This window comes from Acipenser ruthenus, chromosome 30 (assembly GCF_902713425.1).
Source record: "Acipenser ruthenus chromosome 30, fAciRut3.2 maternal haplotype, whole genome shotgun sequence".
Taxonomy (NCBI): Eukaryota; Metazoa; Chordata; class Actinopteri; order Acipenseriformes; family Acipenseridae; genus Acipenser; species Acipenser ruthenus.
In genome coordinates this window covers 10,128,856-10,146,791 of record NC_081218.1, presented here as the reverse complement: position 1 = coordinate 10,146,791, position 17,936 = coordinate 10,128,856, and the positions used below count along the sequence as shown (strand labels likewise).

General features: G+C 45.2%; 1 protein-coding gene across 7 annotated transcripts in view; it reads left to right on the top strand.

Moving 5' to 3' along the window:
• LOC117396552 (transmembrane and coiled-coil domains protein 2) overlaps window positions 1-11,689 on the top strand; it is a 33,638-nt gene extending 21,949 nt beyond the window's left edge. For 5 of the 7 annotated variants that reach the window (XM_059005010.1, XM_033994756.3, XM_059005011.1 and 2 more), the window contains 4 exons: window positions 6,249-6,602; window positions 7,022-7,620; window positions 8,090-8,225; window positions 8,422-11,689. In XM_059005010.1, the coding sequence (XP_058860993.1) occupies window positions 6,249-6,602; window positions 7,022-7,620; window positions 8,090-8,225; window positions 8,422-8,733 (1,401 nt within the window). In that variant the 3' untranslated portion in view covers window positions 8,734-11,689. Of the gene's footprint in view, window positions 1-653; window positions 1,310-4,531; window positions 4,748-6,248; window positions 6,603-7,021; window positions 7,621-8,089; window positions 8,226-8,421 lie in introns of those variants that run through there. The other 2 variants (XM_033994765.3, XM_033994760.3) reach the window with 2 other exon arrangements.
• The last annotated feature ends 6,247 nt before the right edge of the window (window positions 11,690-17,936 follow it).

Sequence of the window (17,936 nt, the reverse complement as noted above, 5' to 3'; positions counted from 1 at the left end):
GGTGTCGGAAAGATTTTCAGTCGTTAATGCATTCTCCCCTCCCCTTAGGAAGATGTCATCGGAAGTCGGAACCCTGAACTGGCCTTTGGGTGTGATGCAGCAGATTATTATTTAAGCATGGAATGATAATTGAATACAGGTCTGTGCCGTACTGCATGTGTAAACTACTGCTTTTCATGCAGCCAGCGTGGTGTGCTGTATTGTGGAAACATCGAATATTACAAATAGCTGTCGCTATGAGATATAGATTTATAAGGTAGTGCTGTGGCTTAACCAATTTTCCGCCTCCCTGCAAGACCCAGGGCTTCCCTGCTGGAGCGTGACGAGGCTGGCTGCACAGTGCTCTGCAGGATGGAATAGTCCTGCCTTTCACAACATGAGAACGTGCAAGATTGCATGTTTAAATAGCGCAGTGCTCTGGGGAGATGGGGAAGAGATATGCAGCCTCTTATCAGGGCTGGTACAGAGCTGGGGTGGGGGAATATAGAGGGAAGAGGAGAAAGAGAGCCTCACCATGGCTGCTCCCTCAATGCGTTTCATGCTTTCCTGCGCCAGTCTCACTGTGGGCAGACAATACACTGTCCAGAGAAGCTGACAGCCCTGCCTTCATCTTTTTAAATTGTGGGGGGGGGGGGGATATATATAATAGATACTTGAGTACTGGTGCAGCTAAAGTGGGAACCTCTCTCTCCCTCTCTCTCAAATAGAGGTAGTTAAGGACCTAGCAGAGAAAAGTGACCAGGAGAAGAAATGTAGGCCTAATTGGATGCACTGTATACCCTCCCCCCTCCTCCTTTTGTTGTCTTTGTTGTTGCTGTTTCATCAGCAGGAGCTTTTTAGGAAGAGATTCCCCAAAGCAGGCCTTCACGAGCCGCTGGGACGCTGCACCGCACTGTACCTCCAATAGTCTGAATTCAGAATGCTCCGTGACGTCGCTCTACGTTTGGGGAGCTTGTGACGTGAGCAGTTTGAGAGGCTCTCAGTAGCAGCCTGCTCTCTCGTCCTCCTGTCGTCCCCCCTCTCCCTCTCAGCTCCGCGCTTCAAGACACAGCAAAAATAATAAGACAGCGCAGCTCACGGAGTTTGCAGTCTGCCGCTGCGTGAAGGAGAGAGAGAGAGAGAGAGAGAGAGAGGCTGTGGGTAGTCTCTCCTGAATGTCCGGATTCAGCCGGTGTTCAACGCTGACGGACAGAGCCAAGGGAGGCAGGAGGTTTATCCAGCCAGGCTCTGGGCTGTCGAGGGGGGAATGGGATTGACGTGCAGACCTGGAGGACAGAGCGAAAGCTTCAGCCAGGGATAAAACAGTATGGTAACGTTAACGTGTCAGATCTTACACGGCTTTGCTGCCTGCGCATTGCATTTCATCTTATCGCATTGTATTTGATCTAGTTTGCATTGCATTTCATGTATTTATTGATTTATTTATTCATTGATTTGTTTTATTTTGCAAGCGCCTGTGTTCATATCAATGCAAGGAACTAAATATAGCACTGCTGGGTGTGTTTGTGTGTTTATGGTTGATCAAACAGACACAATGCCCAGCATGGTGAACATTGGCTTGAGGTAGTGGGAGACGCTGTGGCTGCAGACACTGCCTTTCTCTTCTTGTTTTGTTCATAGCTGGAATGCGAGGGGTTTGCATCTTCCGATCAGTTCGTTGCCATCATTCCTCTGATTCTTTAAAATGCTGTTTACAGGGCTGCTCCGCTGAGATGCAGCACCGTCTTCCACACAAGGGTTTTTTTGTGGTTGCTGTATTCGATTAAAACAATTATTATGGGGTGTATTTTTGTGAAACAATGGTGGAGCTTAATACTGCCACCCTAAAAGCTTCATTAAACCCAGGGTTGATCTAGCGACCCCCTTATTCAAGAGCTGTGAGATTTAGCAGGTTACTACTAGTACTATTGCAAGCCTTCTGCATTTTAATTGTAGTATTTTATTTTAATTTAGGACGAGATTGCAGTGCCACTGTAAACACATTTTTAAGAGCTGTTCAGTAGCCTAAAATGTAATCTAAAATAGTCCAGTGCAGATGGTAGAGTTGTAAGCAGAATTAAGGTGGTAGTTGGGGTGGGCTGATTAGGGTCCCTCTCAATTTCCATGCCAGACCAGCGATGAAGAGCAACAATAGAATCTCGGGTACCACACTGCCTTATTAGCCAACCAAAATATTGAAAGCATACTAAAAGCGGGCATCTGTGATAATGTTAAGCTAATAGGAGAGGTTAGTAAATGGACTGTAAAGCATTGGTTTGTAAAGTGCTTCTTTAAACAGGCAGGCTTGTATTATTGGGGTTAGAGACGGACACAGGCTCTTTCAGCCTCCGGCTCTGTGTGCTGCTGTCTGATGCACTCTGTGCTGGAGCTCCAGTAAGGAGGAGTGGGGGAGTGCTTGTTGTAGCGCTTCTCTCTCTCTCTCTCTCTCTCTCTCTCTCTCTCTCTCTCTCTCTCTCTCTCTCTCTCTCTCTCTCTCTCTCTCTCTCTCTCTCTCTCTCTCTCTCTCTCTCTCTCTCTCTCTCTCTCTCTCTCTCTCTCTCTCTGGTTCTCGTTCTTTCTATTCCTCTGTGCATTACACTTCACTTCCAGTTTAAAGACCTGCTTTATGTCTGTCTTCCTATTCCACAATGATACACACTCCCTGGACTCCCCCATCATAGCAAAGATGTAAAGCGTGTGTGTGTGTTTAAATGCTTTGCAAGTCCTTATTCAGTACTTGTACTTCACTGCCAGTCTTTGTTTTTACCTTAACAGCACACGCAGAAAACAAATAGCGTCCTCCTGTATTTCTGTATTGACTCGTCTTTTAGTAGATGGACTTGGTATTGTCTGTAATAATTGGTGCAATTAAGTAATTGAGAGCTCGGTTGAAACAAAAAACCAGAAGCTCTCCAGGACCAGGGCTGGAAACACCTGCTATAGCGGCTATGAAAATAAGACTCCCATTGTATAGCGGTTTGATCCGTTCCTGGTTTCACTATGAGTTTAACAGAACGCACCTGAGCTTGTTACCTATACACTGTGGATAATGAAACTGGTAGTAAAATGTGGAATGGAGGAAACTGCTGTGCAATGGGAGTCTAGTTTCCACCCTTGTATAAGATTTTCTGATGCTTTTACCTTGGTTCACAAGTGAGAGAATGCCTCTGAGCTCACACGAGGCATGCCAAAGACTGCTGACTATCTTGAGTGTACAGTATTCTGAGTAGTGCATGCTGCACCCAGTGTTTAGCTGTGGTTATACTCTGCGTATCCCCCGGACCTTGGTCCCACCACATTTAGAAAGGCTCTGGCGCTGTTGGGATGGGTCACTTACTGATGTGTTATTTCCCCATTGACGTATTAAAAATGGCTAGACATAGTATGAGCCGATATAGTTCTGCAAGGCGTCAAGTGCAGCTGCGTACTAGACTTGACTAACTGCACACAGTCTCTCCGTCTCGTCCTTGCTGGTTCACCAGCCAGGGCAGTGCAGCTTAAACACTTTGTCAGTGCGATGCTCAGGATCATTTTGTTCTGCAGTAAATTCAGTACATCGCCTTCACCGAGGCTGCAAGTCTCTCTCTCTCTATGATTTATTCCTAACCCCACACCCCACCCCTTCAAGCAAACCCGTCTCTCTCTCCTCATTATATAATGCTTAGTCCCTCCTAGCAGCACAATCAAAAATGTCAAATGCAGCTGCAGACCCAGATTGGCAGAACGCTTCTGTACAGGCCTGGTTCACTTCACTGCACACACACACAGGCACAGATACACACACAATCGCACCTCAGACTCAAAGGACCAATGGTTAACACCATAATGTACCACATCCGTTTTTCATTAACGAGCAGTACAGTATGTGAGTTTCTCCTAAAGCAATAGCCATGCAGTTGACGCGCTGCCTGTCCGTACACAAATAGTGCATTAAAAGAGTTAATATCCTTTCTGCACTGTGCAGTCAATTGAGATCCTGATGCAGACAGACAGACGCCCACGCAAGCATGTACTGCAGCCCTCGACGGCTGCTCTTGTCCTGCTCTGAACTGCAGTAATCCCCTTTCTTCATATTCCTCCATTCCTCTTAAATACTCTTCTCATCAGACCCCTTTCTCATTCCTTCCTTCCTTCTCTCTCACTTTAAAATGTGAAGGTTTATTGGCATGACAAAAGATTATTCATGTTTTGTTGAAGAATTATAGTCAAGTGAACTCAGCAAGTACAAGTTAAAAACATGCATGTTATTATAGATATTATACTTAATACAACAGTGTATCTCAGGCTGTGACAGGTAGCCTAACACTGGAACATTTGGGAGTTGACGCAAGTGATGACAGCAGAAGTTTGGAGTTTGCAGGGGAGCTGAAGGGACTGCATGCCAGGCAAGCACAGTCGTTACACTAGGGACCTGACACTCTGCATTGGGACACATCTATAAAGGAGCAGCTAACCTTATTCCCCCCCCCCCCCCCCAACCCCCCACTGCTTTTTCAGTCGTGACTCAGGCTTCCTGAGCCTCGTATTTTCAGCGCTCTGCTTTTCGTAGATTACATTGAGGAAGAATTTACAGTGTGAGAAACACATTTCCTGCTGTTGCTCAACTCGGAAGGCTGTATAGAGGGCAGTGCCTGCAGTGCAGGGTTAGTGTAGCAGTGGTACGTCGCTTATAGAGTACTGGACTGGGCTGGGCTGCGTGTTCGTTGTGTGAGCAGGACGCTGGCAAATGAGAAGGAATGATGCCTCTCCACGTAGCCCCAATAGAACGGTAAATACATGCTTTTTCATACGTTTCTTTTCCTCACCCATCTTCTTTCCACCTTTCCTTTCCTATGTTTGTCAGGACTTCCCATTGACTTTCACTATATTTTTATTTACTATGTTTAACTCCAGTCAGACAAAACTCCACGCAGGATGAAAGTCGACAACAAACTAAATATTTTGGCACTTTTTAGTTCTTAAAAAGGTGTTTTACAAAATGGGGACGTCCCCACAACGTGTTTTTTTCACTATCTTTGTGGGGACATTTTCTGAACTGTTGTCCGCACGTTGATAGTAATACCTGCCCCCACACACACACTCACACACTCTCTTTTTATTATACTTTATAGATCAATACAGGGTCCAGAATGTTTAGACCGTGGGCTGATTTTATTTCAGACTGAAGTATTTTTCTTGTTTGCCTCCTACCATGCAGTACTTTAGAAGCTACTGAATTGTATGGGCAGGAAAGTGGCACTTCTCCCCAGACTGACCCCTCTTGTAAAGGCAGGGTAACCAAGCTGGGGTGGAGATGTCTGTCCTGCACAGAAGCATCTGCACTTGAGAGACGTCTGTTTCATTGATATCAAATGATTGTTACAATGTGTGCACTATCCTCCTGTTGTGTAGCATTACTGTACCTGCACTTGTTGTAACAGGGCTGTCTGCCTAATGCCAAGCGGCTCATTCACAGCGTACAGCAGCCACTTGTCTGCTTCTGGAGCTGAACTACAGAAAGCCCTAAAAGTGTGTGCATGCTTTTCAGTTTTGTTTTCATGAGAGTTTTGTGGAGTGCCAGTTTGTGAAACTGCAGTAGAAGCACATGTCAGCAGATTTGGTGGTTCTTTTTTTCATCCAGAGAAGCTTCCCCAAACTCTCTCTCTCTCTCCCTTTAACCTTTTTAGTATTGACATCTGTAGAGAAGAGGCGCTGTGTTTGCATAAGGAAGGGTGTCAATGTCTAGATAGACACAAGCTATATACAGCACAGGAAATGCAGCAAATCAGTATTGTAATATTTTGTTATATGAGTAATGTAAAATTTGCCAGTGTCATTCCAGACCACAGTAGCACACCTCCCCTTGAATGTCTCATTTGAAAGACACAACCCCTAAAGGCTCACAATATACAGGAATCCCATTCACTTAGCAACTAGCCAGTGTCTTGTAAAGATATCCAAAGCAGCTACGAGGTTTTCAGAGCACATCGTGTTGCTGCAGAGGTTTACTGGCTGGTAACAGAAGTTCAGTCGACTGTAAAGAGTTTTAACTGTGATATAAATCCATGTATATATAACGTAAAAGACTTTACTTGCTTTAATTGTCTTCCAGTAACTTGCACATATCCTGATCCTGGTTATTTGTTCAGTTGTCTGCTGTCTCACTTGCCCAACACGTTATTGGCGGACGGGGTCATTCTTAAAGCGACTTTACAATTTGCTCAGGGGCAGACCCTGGCATTGAGCCTCTCCTCTGATGCGGTTGCCTGTCTTCTCATTGTGTGTTACAGCTGGAGAAGGGGGAGGTGAGCACCCTGGGGCTGCCCCCGAACACGAGCCACGCTGGCTCGGACGGCAACATCAGCCTGGACGTGCCCGAGGCTCCCGACCCGCAGCGCACCAAGGCAGCCATCGAGCACCTGCAGCAGAAGATCCTGAAGATCACGGAGCAGATCCGCATCGAGCAGGAGGCGCGCGACGAGAACGTGGCCGAGTACCTGAAGCTCGCGCACAACGCCGACAAGCAGCAGGCCTCCCGCATCAAGCAGGTCTTTGAGAAGAAGAACCAGAAGTCTGCCCAGACCATCTCCCACCTGCACAAGAAGCTCGAGCACTACCACAGGAAGCTAAAGGAGATTGAGCAGGTAGGTGCGGAGGAGAGCGTCCCAGCTGCTTTTCCCATTGTAGACACAGAGAATAGACATGCACTCTTTCGTGAACCATTACAGTACACTATTACAATCAATTACAATGACGTTTCTTTGTGAAAAGCTTTTTTGTCAACCACTGTTACTGTAAGGAGGTAAGCATCGTAACTGTAAATTATTAATAAACTGGATTATACTTTACAAAGTTTTGTGTACTTTCAGAATTGCATTTTTCCAATAATGTTTCTCTTTAAAAGTCCAATTATACCTAAAGAAGAGACTTCCCAATTAAAGTAATTAAGAAGCCTATGCATAATATATGAATAACAATGATTATTATTATAGCACTACCCCTATATATCTCCCCCTTTGATACTGTTCTGAACGGCAGTATTCTCTCCTTCTGGCTCTTTCAGAATGGGCCCACGCGGCAGCCCAAGGACGTGCTGCGGGACATGCAGCAGGGCCTGAAGGGCGTGGGGGCCAACGTGCGAGCAGGAATCAGCGGCTTCGGAGGGGGGGTGGTGGAGGGGGTGAAGGGGGGCGTGTCCGCGCTGTCCCACACCGCCGTGGTCTCCAAGCCCCGCGAGTTCGCCAGCCTCATTCGCAACAAGTTCGGCAGCGCGGACAACATCGCCCACCTGAAGGACACGCTGGAGGACCCGCACCCAGAGGACAGCCAGCGCCCGTTCAGCGGCAGCGCCACGCTCGTCTCCAGCCCCAAGTACGGCAGCGACGACGACTGCTCCAGCGCAACCTCAGGCTCGCCGGCCGGCAGCAACTCCGGGGCGGGGGGCCCCGGGCTCGGGCCAGGGCCAGGCATGGGCAGCCCCAAGTCCAACACGCTGGACAGCCACCACCACCATCACCACAACAACCTGGACACCCTGCTGGAGGAGCTGCGCGAGATCAAGGACAGCCAAGGGCACCTGGAGGACTCCATGGAGGACCTGAAGACACAGCTTCAGAGGGACTACTCCTACATGACCCAGTGCCTGCAGGAGGAGCGCTACAGGTCAGCCGACAGCTCCCCACTCCCGCCATCCTTGCTTATATCTCCCTCCTCACTCCTCCTTTCTCTGATGTAGTTACAGATACAGGGATTGAAGAAAGTCTCACGTTGCATAGCAGTTTTATCTAGTCCTGGTTTGAGTTTAATGAGACACTGTGGCTAAGCTCATAGTAAAACCTGGAAATGGTGAAACTGCTATGCAACATGAGTCTAATTTCCATCCTTGGGTTTTACTGCAATTTTACATGCTGAAGATCATCACAAACTGTTTTTACTTGTAACATAACACAACAGGCAGTCAGATGCATGCACGCAGATGTAATGATATTTAGTCTGCTTACTAAGTTCTGAAAGTCGAATCAGAGACACCGTGGACGTTGGGAACCCTGCTGCAGGCCGTTGGCTTGATTTTGTTTCCTCTGATTTGAGGTCTGGTCCTGCGCAGCTCATGCCTGTGTTCGTATCTCCGCAGGTACGAGCGATTGGAGGAACAGCTGAACGACCTGACAGAGCTCCACCAGAACGAGATGACCAACCTAAAGCAGGAGCTGGCCAGCATGGAGGAGAAAGTGGCTTACCAGTCCTACGAGCGTGCCCGCGACATCCAGGTGAGTGCGGGCTAGGCCGCGGGGCACAGGGGGCTGCAATCACAGAGCACTGGCTACAGTGCAGCGTTACAGTGCGAGAGTTACAAAGATCAAAGAGACCAGACCAGCACAGACCCAGTCACCCCTCTGCTGCTAGAAGCGGTAGAGCTTCTGACCCTGCCTCCCCTTCTCTAACCCTGCCCCTCTCTCCCTGCAGGAGGCGGTAGAGTCCTGCCTGACCCGCATCACAAAGCTGGAGCTCCAGCAGCAGCAGCAGCAGGTGGTTCAGCTAGAGGGGGTGGAGAACGCCAACGCGCGGGCGCTGCTGGGCAAGTTCATCAACGTCATCCTGGCGCTCATGGCCGTGCTGCTGGTCTTCGTCTCCACGCTGGCCAACTTCATCACACCGCTCATGAAGACGCGGATGCGGATCTTCGCCTCCGTTTTCCTCGCCCTCTTCCTCATCTTCCTGTGGAAGCACTGGGATAGCGTGGTGTACGTCTTCGAACCCTGGCTGCTACCCAGCTGAGCGCCCACCGGAACGGGTCACGTCACTGCTGCTCCGTGACAGAGGTTATTCCTTTATAATTTGCGCCCGCGAGCGCATTGGCATTCCTGAGTTCTCTGGTGTGGTTTTTTTTCAGTTGTTGTTTTGGAGGGGGGTAGGGTTTGTCCACTGTTAAGCCACAGTTTTGTTTTCCTTTTTTTTGTTTGTTTCTTTTCTTGGTCCCATTTCAGCTGTCTGAAAGAGAGGCAGGAATAAATAAATACTCCCCTTCAGAGGACGGGACTGGAAAACGAGAGTCAGGCTTGAAACGGCTAGCTGGACGACCTCCCTCTGCCATGTCACACTGTCACACCACAAACAAACACTGGAAAGCAACGTTTAGAACGACAGGTGCTGTTTTTAGTTTTTTTGTTTTCTTACAAATTTTTTAACAACTACTTGCGTTTCATATTTCGGGCTCCAGTTTTGCGAGGCCTGTGCACATGGGAAGAGAACAGGGGAGCAGAAAAGGACGTTGCGATGGAGTGAAGGAGGGGATCGAACAGGGGATCAGAGCTTGGAGATCCTTGAGAACTGAGGTGCTGCCAACACCACTCAGCAAAAAGAATTCAGCAGCCAGCTAAATATTGGGAGCCACTTCAGTAACTCTAATGAGCACAGAAGTGACACCTGCTAAACTTGTATATCTTATGAAAAAAAAAAAAAAAAAAAACACATAAAGCCTACTAGTGCATTTTTAAACTTTTGAAGATTCAGTTCTAGGCCATGTGTCGATTTCGGACTATTGAGGTCGTGGTGGGACACTAGCCATGAGGGTGGGCTACTTAAAATCAGTGGTCACTCCAAACTGTAGCCCAGCCTGGACACAGACTGTCTTACTGCAATGGCAAGTAGCATAATCACAGTGTCCGGTGTGTAATGTACAGTACATTATTTGTTTGATTTTTTTTTTTTTAAAGCGTGTCTTGACCTCTTTTTATTCCTCCTCACTATGAATTCACACATTTTTTTGTTGCAGTTGTTATTCAATTTTAAATTATTTATTTATTTATTCATTCATTATCTTTTTTTCCGTGTATGTGTAAAGAAGGTAGAGTTACAGCCAACACGTACATTCATGAAATGCTTTTGTTTATTTTTTTAGTTTTCTTCTAAAAGGATAAGTGCAAATTGGTTATTTGTGTGTGTGTGTGTGTGTTCTGTGTTCCAGGGCAGTGACGCAGCTCCCAGCTTCTACAGCTCCACTGCAGGCTAAGGGATGTCTGCTCTCTAAGAGAGCTGTCTGAAACTACGAAACTGTGAGGCCAGGAGTGACGTTTCCAATATAGTAACATATAGATACTATGATTTACTACTGTTTAATTTTCCCAGGCTGTTATTAAACCAAGCAGCCTGTCTGTCTGTCTGTCTGAATACTTGTGTCAGACTCATTCATGGTCACACACCCCCTTGTGGTAGTCCATTAGTCTCAGTGAGGTTTAAAAGTGGCTGCCACGGTCCCTGGAATAAGCTCTCTGTGCATGGCAGTGTGTGTGTGTGTGTGTGTGTGTGTGTGTATATGTGCCTTCCCTGAGTCATCTTAGAGTTAGAAAAGTGCTCGTGGAAACGCATGGTCTCCGCTGCAAGAGCCATCTAGAGGAACACTGGAATTCATCCGGAGGGCAGGCGCAGTGCCACTAAACTACCACAAGAGGGGGGTGTTCCATGAAATATGAGCCCGACGTGGGCCGAGCGTGGACAATGTGAAGGAATCAAAGTACTGTAACTGCCTTGTGGGTCAGTCAACAGAGTAGCCTGGTAACCTGGCATCACCAGTGTTCCACTCTTGTATTTAAGTCAGCTCGTTTGTGCAAGGGTGGTTGGTTGTGTAAATGTTTTAAGAAATGTATATATTAGTACAACATGGCTGAAGAACCTTATATATAGTTAAGACTGAGGTCTTTTTTTGGTCCATGTTTTACATGACATGGAAGATGGTGATACAGTATTCTGCAGTACAGCCTGACAAAGTATCATATCTGTGGCGTGCTCAACACTCATACCTCCATGAGCCCCTTGACAAGTGTCCTGTATGAATTTGTCTTTTGAAAGTTATAAACCCTTAACGCTAAGACGTAGGGGTTGTCTGGGCACTGGAATCACCTTGGGCTACCAGGTATATATCTTGGCTGACCACAAGAGGGCAGACCTGTCTGTCAATCTGTTTGGTATTTAAAGCATTCTGTTTTGGAAAGGTATTTTCTCCAATGAAAATACAAATCAAACTAGCGAACATAAGTGAAGAAAACATGTGAAGCAACACACTCCTAACACAGCTGTTCTGCAGCCGTGTCTAGTTCTGCCTGGTTTCATAAACTGCAAGGAATCGCAAACCTGTCCAGAATATAAAGAGTAAAACGTTGTTTGAAAATCACTGCAATAATACCCCTGTCATTTTCACCCCTGTCATTTTCACTTTGCCCCCCCCCCCCCCCCCCCCTGCATTTCTCAGTGAAGATCCTCCTGAAAAATTGAAGTGACTCGAAACGACTATTGAAACTTCAGAAACCCTGAAGGGCAGTATTTGGACTGGGGGGGCAGACAGAAGTTAAATGTCAATTTGCATTGTCAAGGGGTCTAAAGGGTTAAATCTGTAATAAACAATGGTATTGTTTGAAGCCAGCTGAATGTATTTTCAATGAACTTAAAAGAAAAAGTCTGAAAGAAATCTAAACTGAACTGAGTGAAGGATGGTTGTGAGAGCTGTGTGATGTTTTATTTTGTGTAAATAAAGAAGGGCATGGTACTGTATTGTATGTATTATAAAACACTGCCCTCTGCTGGGTGTTCTGTTAAATGCATTCTGCTTTAAGACAAGTGATGTGTGGTCTTACTGTGTTTGCGGTTTGAAGGAGATGCGGTTCAAAATGAAAGTGGCACTTTATTCTTTATCTCTTTCTTTTTTTAATAAAAAAAATCACTATTTGACAGAATAAAAGCTCAACGTGGCATTTTACTTCTGAAAGGTGTCTGTGTAATACATTATGGGAGTATACTGTAGTAGCACCAGAGCCATGGTCCTGACACAAAAACCTGATGGTAATAAACTTGAAAATGGATGCCCCGGCTACAATTGAAAAAAACATAGCGTTTATTAATGGGCATTGCATTGCCTATCCCCTCTTAACAGCACCCTGCCCTGGTTTCCCTCGACAGACACAGTATATTCGTTATCTGCTTGTGTTTAAAAGGCAGCGCTAGAAATGACAAGTTGTTGCTGCTTCCTTCCTGGTCTCAAGTTGTTTGATAATGTCAATAAGGAGGTAAGAAACCTGTCGCACAACTACAGGAGTATCGCTGTGGTGCAAAGCTGCGCTCTCAAACAGCGCTGTGATACATATGAATGAGGACCAGTCTGCGCCAGGCTCAGGGATGCATTTCATTACTATGTCCTTTATTCATTCTCATAATGTCTTTAGAAAGAGACGCTGTATCCTGGACATGAAAGAAGTGACAGAGTGACAGTCATTGAACAGGATGTGGCAGCAGCAGCATCGGTCTGCATCGTGAAATGGTTTCTGGTCCGACGCTGTTAAGATCCTTAAAATCGCCCATGTTACGACGAGCTAGACGCAACTACAGAGAAGAGGCAGCAGCAGCAGCGAGGGAGCTCGCCTGGTCTGATGCCAAGACTTCGAAAAAACAAACAGGCATTTCTCAAAGTATAGCGTCGCTAGGAAACATGTGACAAGTGTACCCACAGTGAGTGACGGCAATACATACTTCAACAGCCAAGTTAGAATAAACGTCCTGTAAAGAAGCGCTAGGCGCCCCCACATTTCAAACCGCCCCTTCTTCCACAGAACAGGTCCAACTTACATCACTTACTCATCATGAATGACATTGTGACCGATCCAGTACAGAACGTCCCGCAGCCTGGCCGGCGATCGCACGCCACTAGCACGAGGGCCATGCCTAATGAATTTTGGGCGGCATTGGACACCCCTATCTACCATCCCGCCTTCACCTCGATTCCAGCGCTGTGCTTAGAAAGAAATACCAGCAGTGGCCAGGGCTGCCTTTTAAACCCGTGCAAACACACTGCCGCGTTACTGTAGTCAGCGGCCCTGTTCTAAAACGACCCCTGGAGTTGATTTGAACAGAAAGGACTACTTTTGCACTGTTGCATTGCTCTAGGACACTGGAAACTAGATATCGGCACCAATATCCACATTTTGATATGATATCGTTCGATATCGATAATGATTTCCATATCGCGATTGCTTGGGATTAAAAAAAAATCCCACTCACACAGACATACTTTTTTTTTTGCTAATACTGCTAAAAATGCAAACGCAGTATAACCACGTTTATTTTATATTAATATACAAGAAACCCTATACATACCAGTCAGCCTCGTATGCAAACAGCACACACTAAAATAGTATTGAATCATGCTAGTCCATTGATTGGCGTTTAGGTACCAAACGCTATTTGCATGCTGCATTTTGTCTGTGATTACTATTAATGCATTTTGAAAATGTGAACTTCTGGTATTATAAATGAGATGTACTTTTAAAACATCAAAACACCTAAACTTTTAGAGGTGTGGATCAGCATTTACACGCAGAGCAGCTGAGGATTCAATTACTTGCGGATTGGCTAGAAAGCCTGTGCGCAGTGAAGTAGAGAAATATTTCGGCTTTGAGGTGGCTGATGATGGAATAGTAAAACATTATAACAAGACCCTGTGTTTCTCCTTGGACATTGTGAAGGAAAGCACCACTACGTTAAAGTAAGTTGTTGTTTTTCATGTGTAAATATCTGTTAACGTCTATATAGTGTAGCGTGCACGGGGGAAGGCAGCAGCAGGACTGGTAGGTGACGTAATCACACACGAAGACATAAGCCCGATATCCTTGCTCACCGGCTCTTCTGTACAGTGGTATCGGCGCTATGCTTTAGCGCGAGTGTGTGGATTGGCTCGCCTTGTGTGATGCACCTGCTAGCGTTGACCGAGACCGCTACAATATGTTTCACATTGCAATTATGTTATTATATTTTTCTGTGTTTTGGAAGACTTCAGTATTATATTGATATCTAAATACGTGCACGATATCGATATACAATTTTCATATCGTTGCCCACCACTACTGGAAACCCAGTGGACCGGACCGAGGCCCCTGTCAAAATACATGAGGACACTCTAGAGATACATATTATTTCACCCAGCAGAGGGCAGCATACACCCCCTTTTTTTAACACGCGTGAGTTCGGAGCTGTGCTCTCACGCACGCTCAAATCAATGTTTTGTTTGCTGAATCCACGAGGCTGGTGTAAATCCTGCTGGGCTGCAGGGCCACGCAGAGTTTTATGGCAGGAAAAATATCTGTAGCACAATGTGCACGAATGTGTCGCTCCTCATCGTTGTACAAGGGCTACTAATACAAGGGCAGCAGTGTGGAGTAGTGGTTAGGGCTCTGGACTCTTGACCGGAGGGTTGTGGGTTCAATCCCCAGTGGGGGACACTGCTGTTGTACCCTTGAGCAAGGTACTTTACCTAGATTGCTCCAGTAAAAACCCAACTGTATAAATGGGTAATTGTATGTAAAAATAATGTGATATCTTGTAACAATTGTAAGTCGCCCTGGATAAGGGCGTCTGCTAAGAAATAAATAATAATAATAATAATAATACTAATAATAATAATAATCTCATGGGGTGTTTTAATACATTACAATGCCATTGTGTTTCAATATAAGAAAATACAATACTGTCCCAGTGGAAGAATGTATAAAACCTACTCAATTACAGTGTCACCCATCAAATGTCCATATAATGACATACTTGCTACATGAGAAGTGACCCACTGCTGCTTACCCAGGCATGTATAAAACTCTAGAGACAGTCAAATGCTGTTACACAGATGAAGCCCTAATATTGCCAACGGGTACAATACAAACAAAAGTGCAGATCAGCAACAAAAGAGCCTTACAATCACAGCTTTATCCTTTCAAGCGGCAAAGCCTTTCTTTTGGCTTGTCTGTTTTGTGGTGCCGAACCCCATCCAGCTTCTTTTAGCCATTGTGGTATCCACCTGGCGCTACAGACTAGACACCTGTGTGACTCTTTGATATCTTATACCAGCCACACCCACATCCTGAACCACACTGACAGCTGTATCAATGCAGACAGGCCAGCAGGGCAACACTGCTAGATATCCAGGCTCTGTTTGTGAAGTCATTGAGAAGCTGTGAGCCGTACACCTCTATGAACACGGGACAGAGTTTGGGTCTTGATAATAGGGCTCTGCCCCTCAGCTGATGTAGTTTCTCTAGCTTACATCACAAGGCTGGTGGTCTCAGTGTAGCCCTCAGTGGAGAGTAGTACAGTGATGATCTGGGCACTGCTCCCCATCCACTGACCTACAGTATAGTGTGCTGTGTTCTCACAGGGCAGGGGCTGCTTAGTAAACGCACAGTATAATAACACACAGATTATATAAAGCATTCTGTCAGGGTTCCAGCATTAGCAGGGAGTCCTGGAGACACCCAACAAAGAGCATGTCTTCTCTATGGGCGCTGCACCAGCGGCAGCTAATTCTTTTATTCCGCGGTGAGACAAACTGTGCCAGGGCAGCGTCTGGGATCGCCAGGGACTGGAGACAATTCCACTGTGCTTTTCACTGCATCAACAGCGGGGGAAACAAAAGAAACTCAGCGGCAACGGTTACATAAACTGCAATTAGCAACTGCGATATTAACAGGAGAGAAAAAAACAGAGGCGTTAAAAAAATTTTTTAATATTTTGACGTCAGGACGCCAGCGGGAGTATGCAGCAGAATCTGTTCGGCCAGCGCTGCCCATTGTTACCACCCTCACAGCACGGCCAGCTCTCACCCGGGTCACTGTGTTCTTGTCTTCCGCTCTGGTAGACAGTGAGAATGCTGAAACACTAAGCTGGTTTTTCTCTCCTTGACGACTCATTCCTTATATTCAAGCTGACTGTGACAATGACTCCACGACTCAACACAGAATTAGCCAAAGCTTTGTTATACAGAACTGTTTTTAAAACGTATACAGCACATGCAATATAATATATAATATATTAAAGATTTAATACATTGGTTTAATGGCTGTCTTTTGCTTTCTTACTTTATAAAGTACTTTCTTCTTTATATTACAGTATAGCATTACACAGTACAGTGCAGTACGGGAGACCGGGGACAGTTGTAACATTTTTTTTCGTTTCTCTCCATTACGCACAGATGATTTGAGCTAGTTTGACCAGACTTCGATACAAACAACTAATATCTGTCCTCTACCAAGCCCCAGAGTTATCCTGTTTTAAGAGCTGATATACACATGGCAAGAGTGCTAAATGTAAGGTGTCCGATGTTACAATTGACCCCATGGCCAGGGTCATTTGTAATGGGGGTGGGGTCAGATGTAACATTCTGTGAAGAATGATAAAATAAATACATTTAATTTAACTCAAGAATGGAATGTTTCATTGCATAAGATCATTTTTCACAGAAGCAAAAGTGTTTGTTTTTATTTAACTCAAAAACGGAATATCTTTATTGAAAAATGAAAATGTTCACAGGCAATCCCTTTTAACATCCCTAAAATGATAGGCCTTATCAAGCAAGAATATATCGCTCTGAGCCACAAATATGAACGTTGTTTCCTTCAGTGCAAGATTCATGTGGATGGGGTCAATTGTAACACTTAAATTACAATTAATGACGAAAAAAATAATTTCAGGATTTCAATCAATGAACATGTGGGACTGAAAGGTAGAAAGAAAAAACAAACAGACGTGTGTTTCAGGAGACATGTAGAAAGATACATTTAATAGAACACAATAATAAAGCAAGTACCTCAGGACAAAGAGAAAACAAAGTTAGACAGGCCCTATTTTAATGTAGCTTACTGTTTTTTCCCACGTTTTTCCGTAGAAAATTACATGAAGCCCTTTTTATTTTTGCCAGGAATGTACGCTTGTACGCAGGTTCTTATAAGCTCAGTGGACTACAAGCGTTTCTTCTGCAGGCACCGTGTACACAGGTCTGTGAGCGAGTGCGCCAGGCGTTTGGAATCCCCTGGGAGAACAGGACACGGAAAGAATTCAGAAAGAGTGACAGCTGTGACCATGACCTGTGCAAGCTCGGTGAACAGTATCAACGCAGACACTGCCATCGGCTCTGCTAAACTAGACTCGCTTCACAGGGTTCTGATGCATTAGTGCTTTTTTTTGGCCTCGCCATCCTAAATTAAACAGCTGGTTTTAGAGATTTACTTTCCTTGGATTGAGATCTGCATTGAGGTTAAAGATTTGGGGTAATGGTGTGATTTAAGGTTTGGATAAGGTGTATGTGTAGATGCATATTGCACATTTGCAGAAACATGGCCCTTGCAATGCATTGTAAGCATCTTCTATAACAAAAACAATGATTAAGCAAGGAGGACAATTTTAAAGATACATTTGTTTAAACATGTTCCACACAGCTCTTCATTTGAATAGTTTGGCTTCACTGGGTACAGAAGGTTTGGTTGGGGCTCTGCATTCATCATTTGCATCTCAGAACCTATTAATGCTCCTCTGGCTCGTATTCAATCGGAATCTGAAATGCATACCAAATGGATTATTTTCACATTCTAAATGCATGCCAAGGAAGAGAAATACACCAAATACAATAGCTTGAATGAATACTGGATGAATCGTGGATGCAGCAGAACTCTGATTACAGAGTTCTGCTGCATCCATGTGTTGCTAGGTTTAAGTGAAAGGTTCACCATAAACACAATCTTATATAAGTGCATGTTGAGAGAGGCCTCTCACAGCCCTATCTCCCTGAAGTAACTGCTCTATTCATTTAGGATGAATAATATTAGTTTAGCACATTGGTGTTCATGGTGATACAGGGTCCATTGCTGGCTTGCCCTGACCTTTCATGGTGTTCAGTTACTAACAGCTGCAGGAACTGCACTGTACTCGTTTACTCACACATGCTTAGCAGCTCCTTATCTGCTACTTCAGGGTCAAACACTCTGAAACCTGGACTGAAAACAAGCCCATTGCAAACATGCTTTGTGGGTCCAAGCTATACGTTTATACAGTTATAAAAACAAAATAGCAACAAATAAAAGAAAATATCTATAAGCAGTGTTCAACCAGTTATGAATACACAAGAAGAATGCATGTACAATTCTTAAACTGGACAATGGTAGTTTACGGTGATC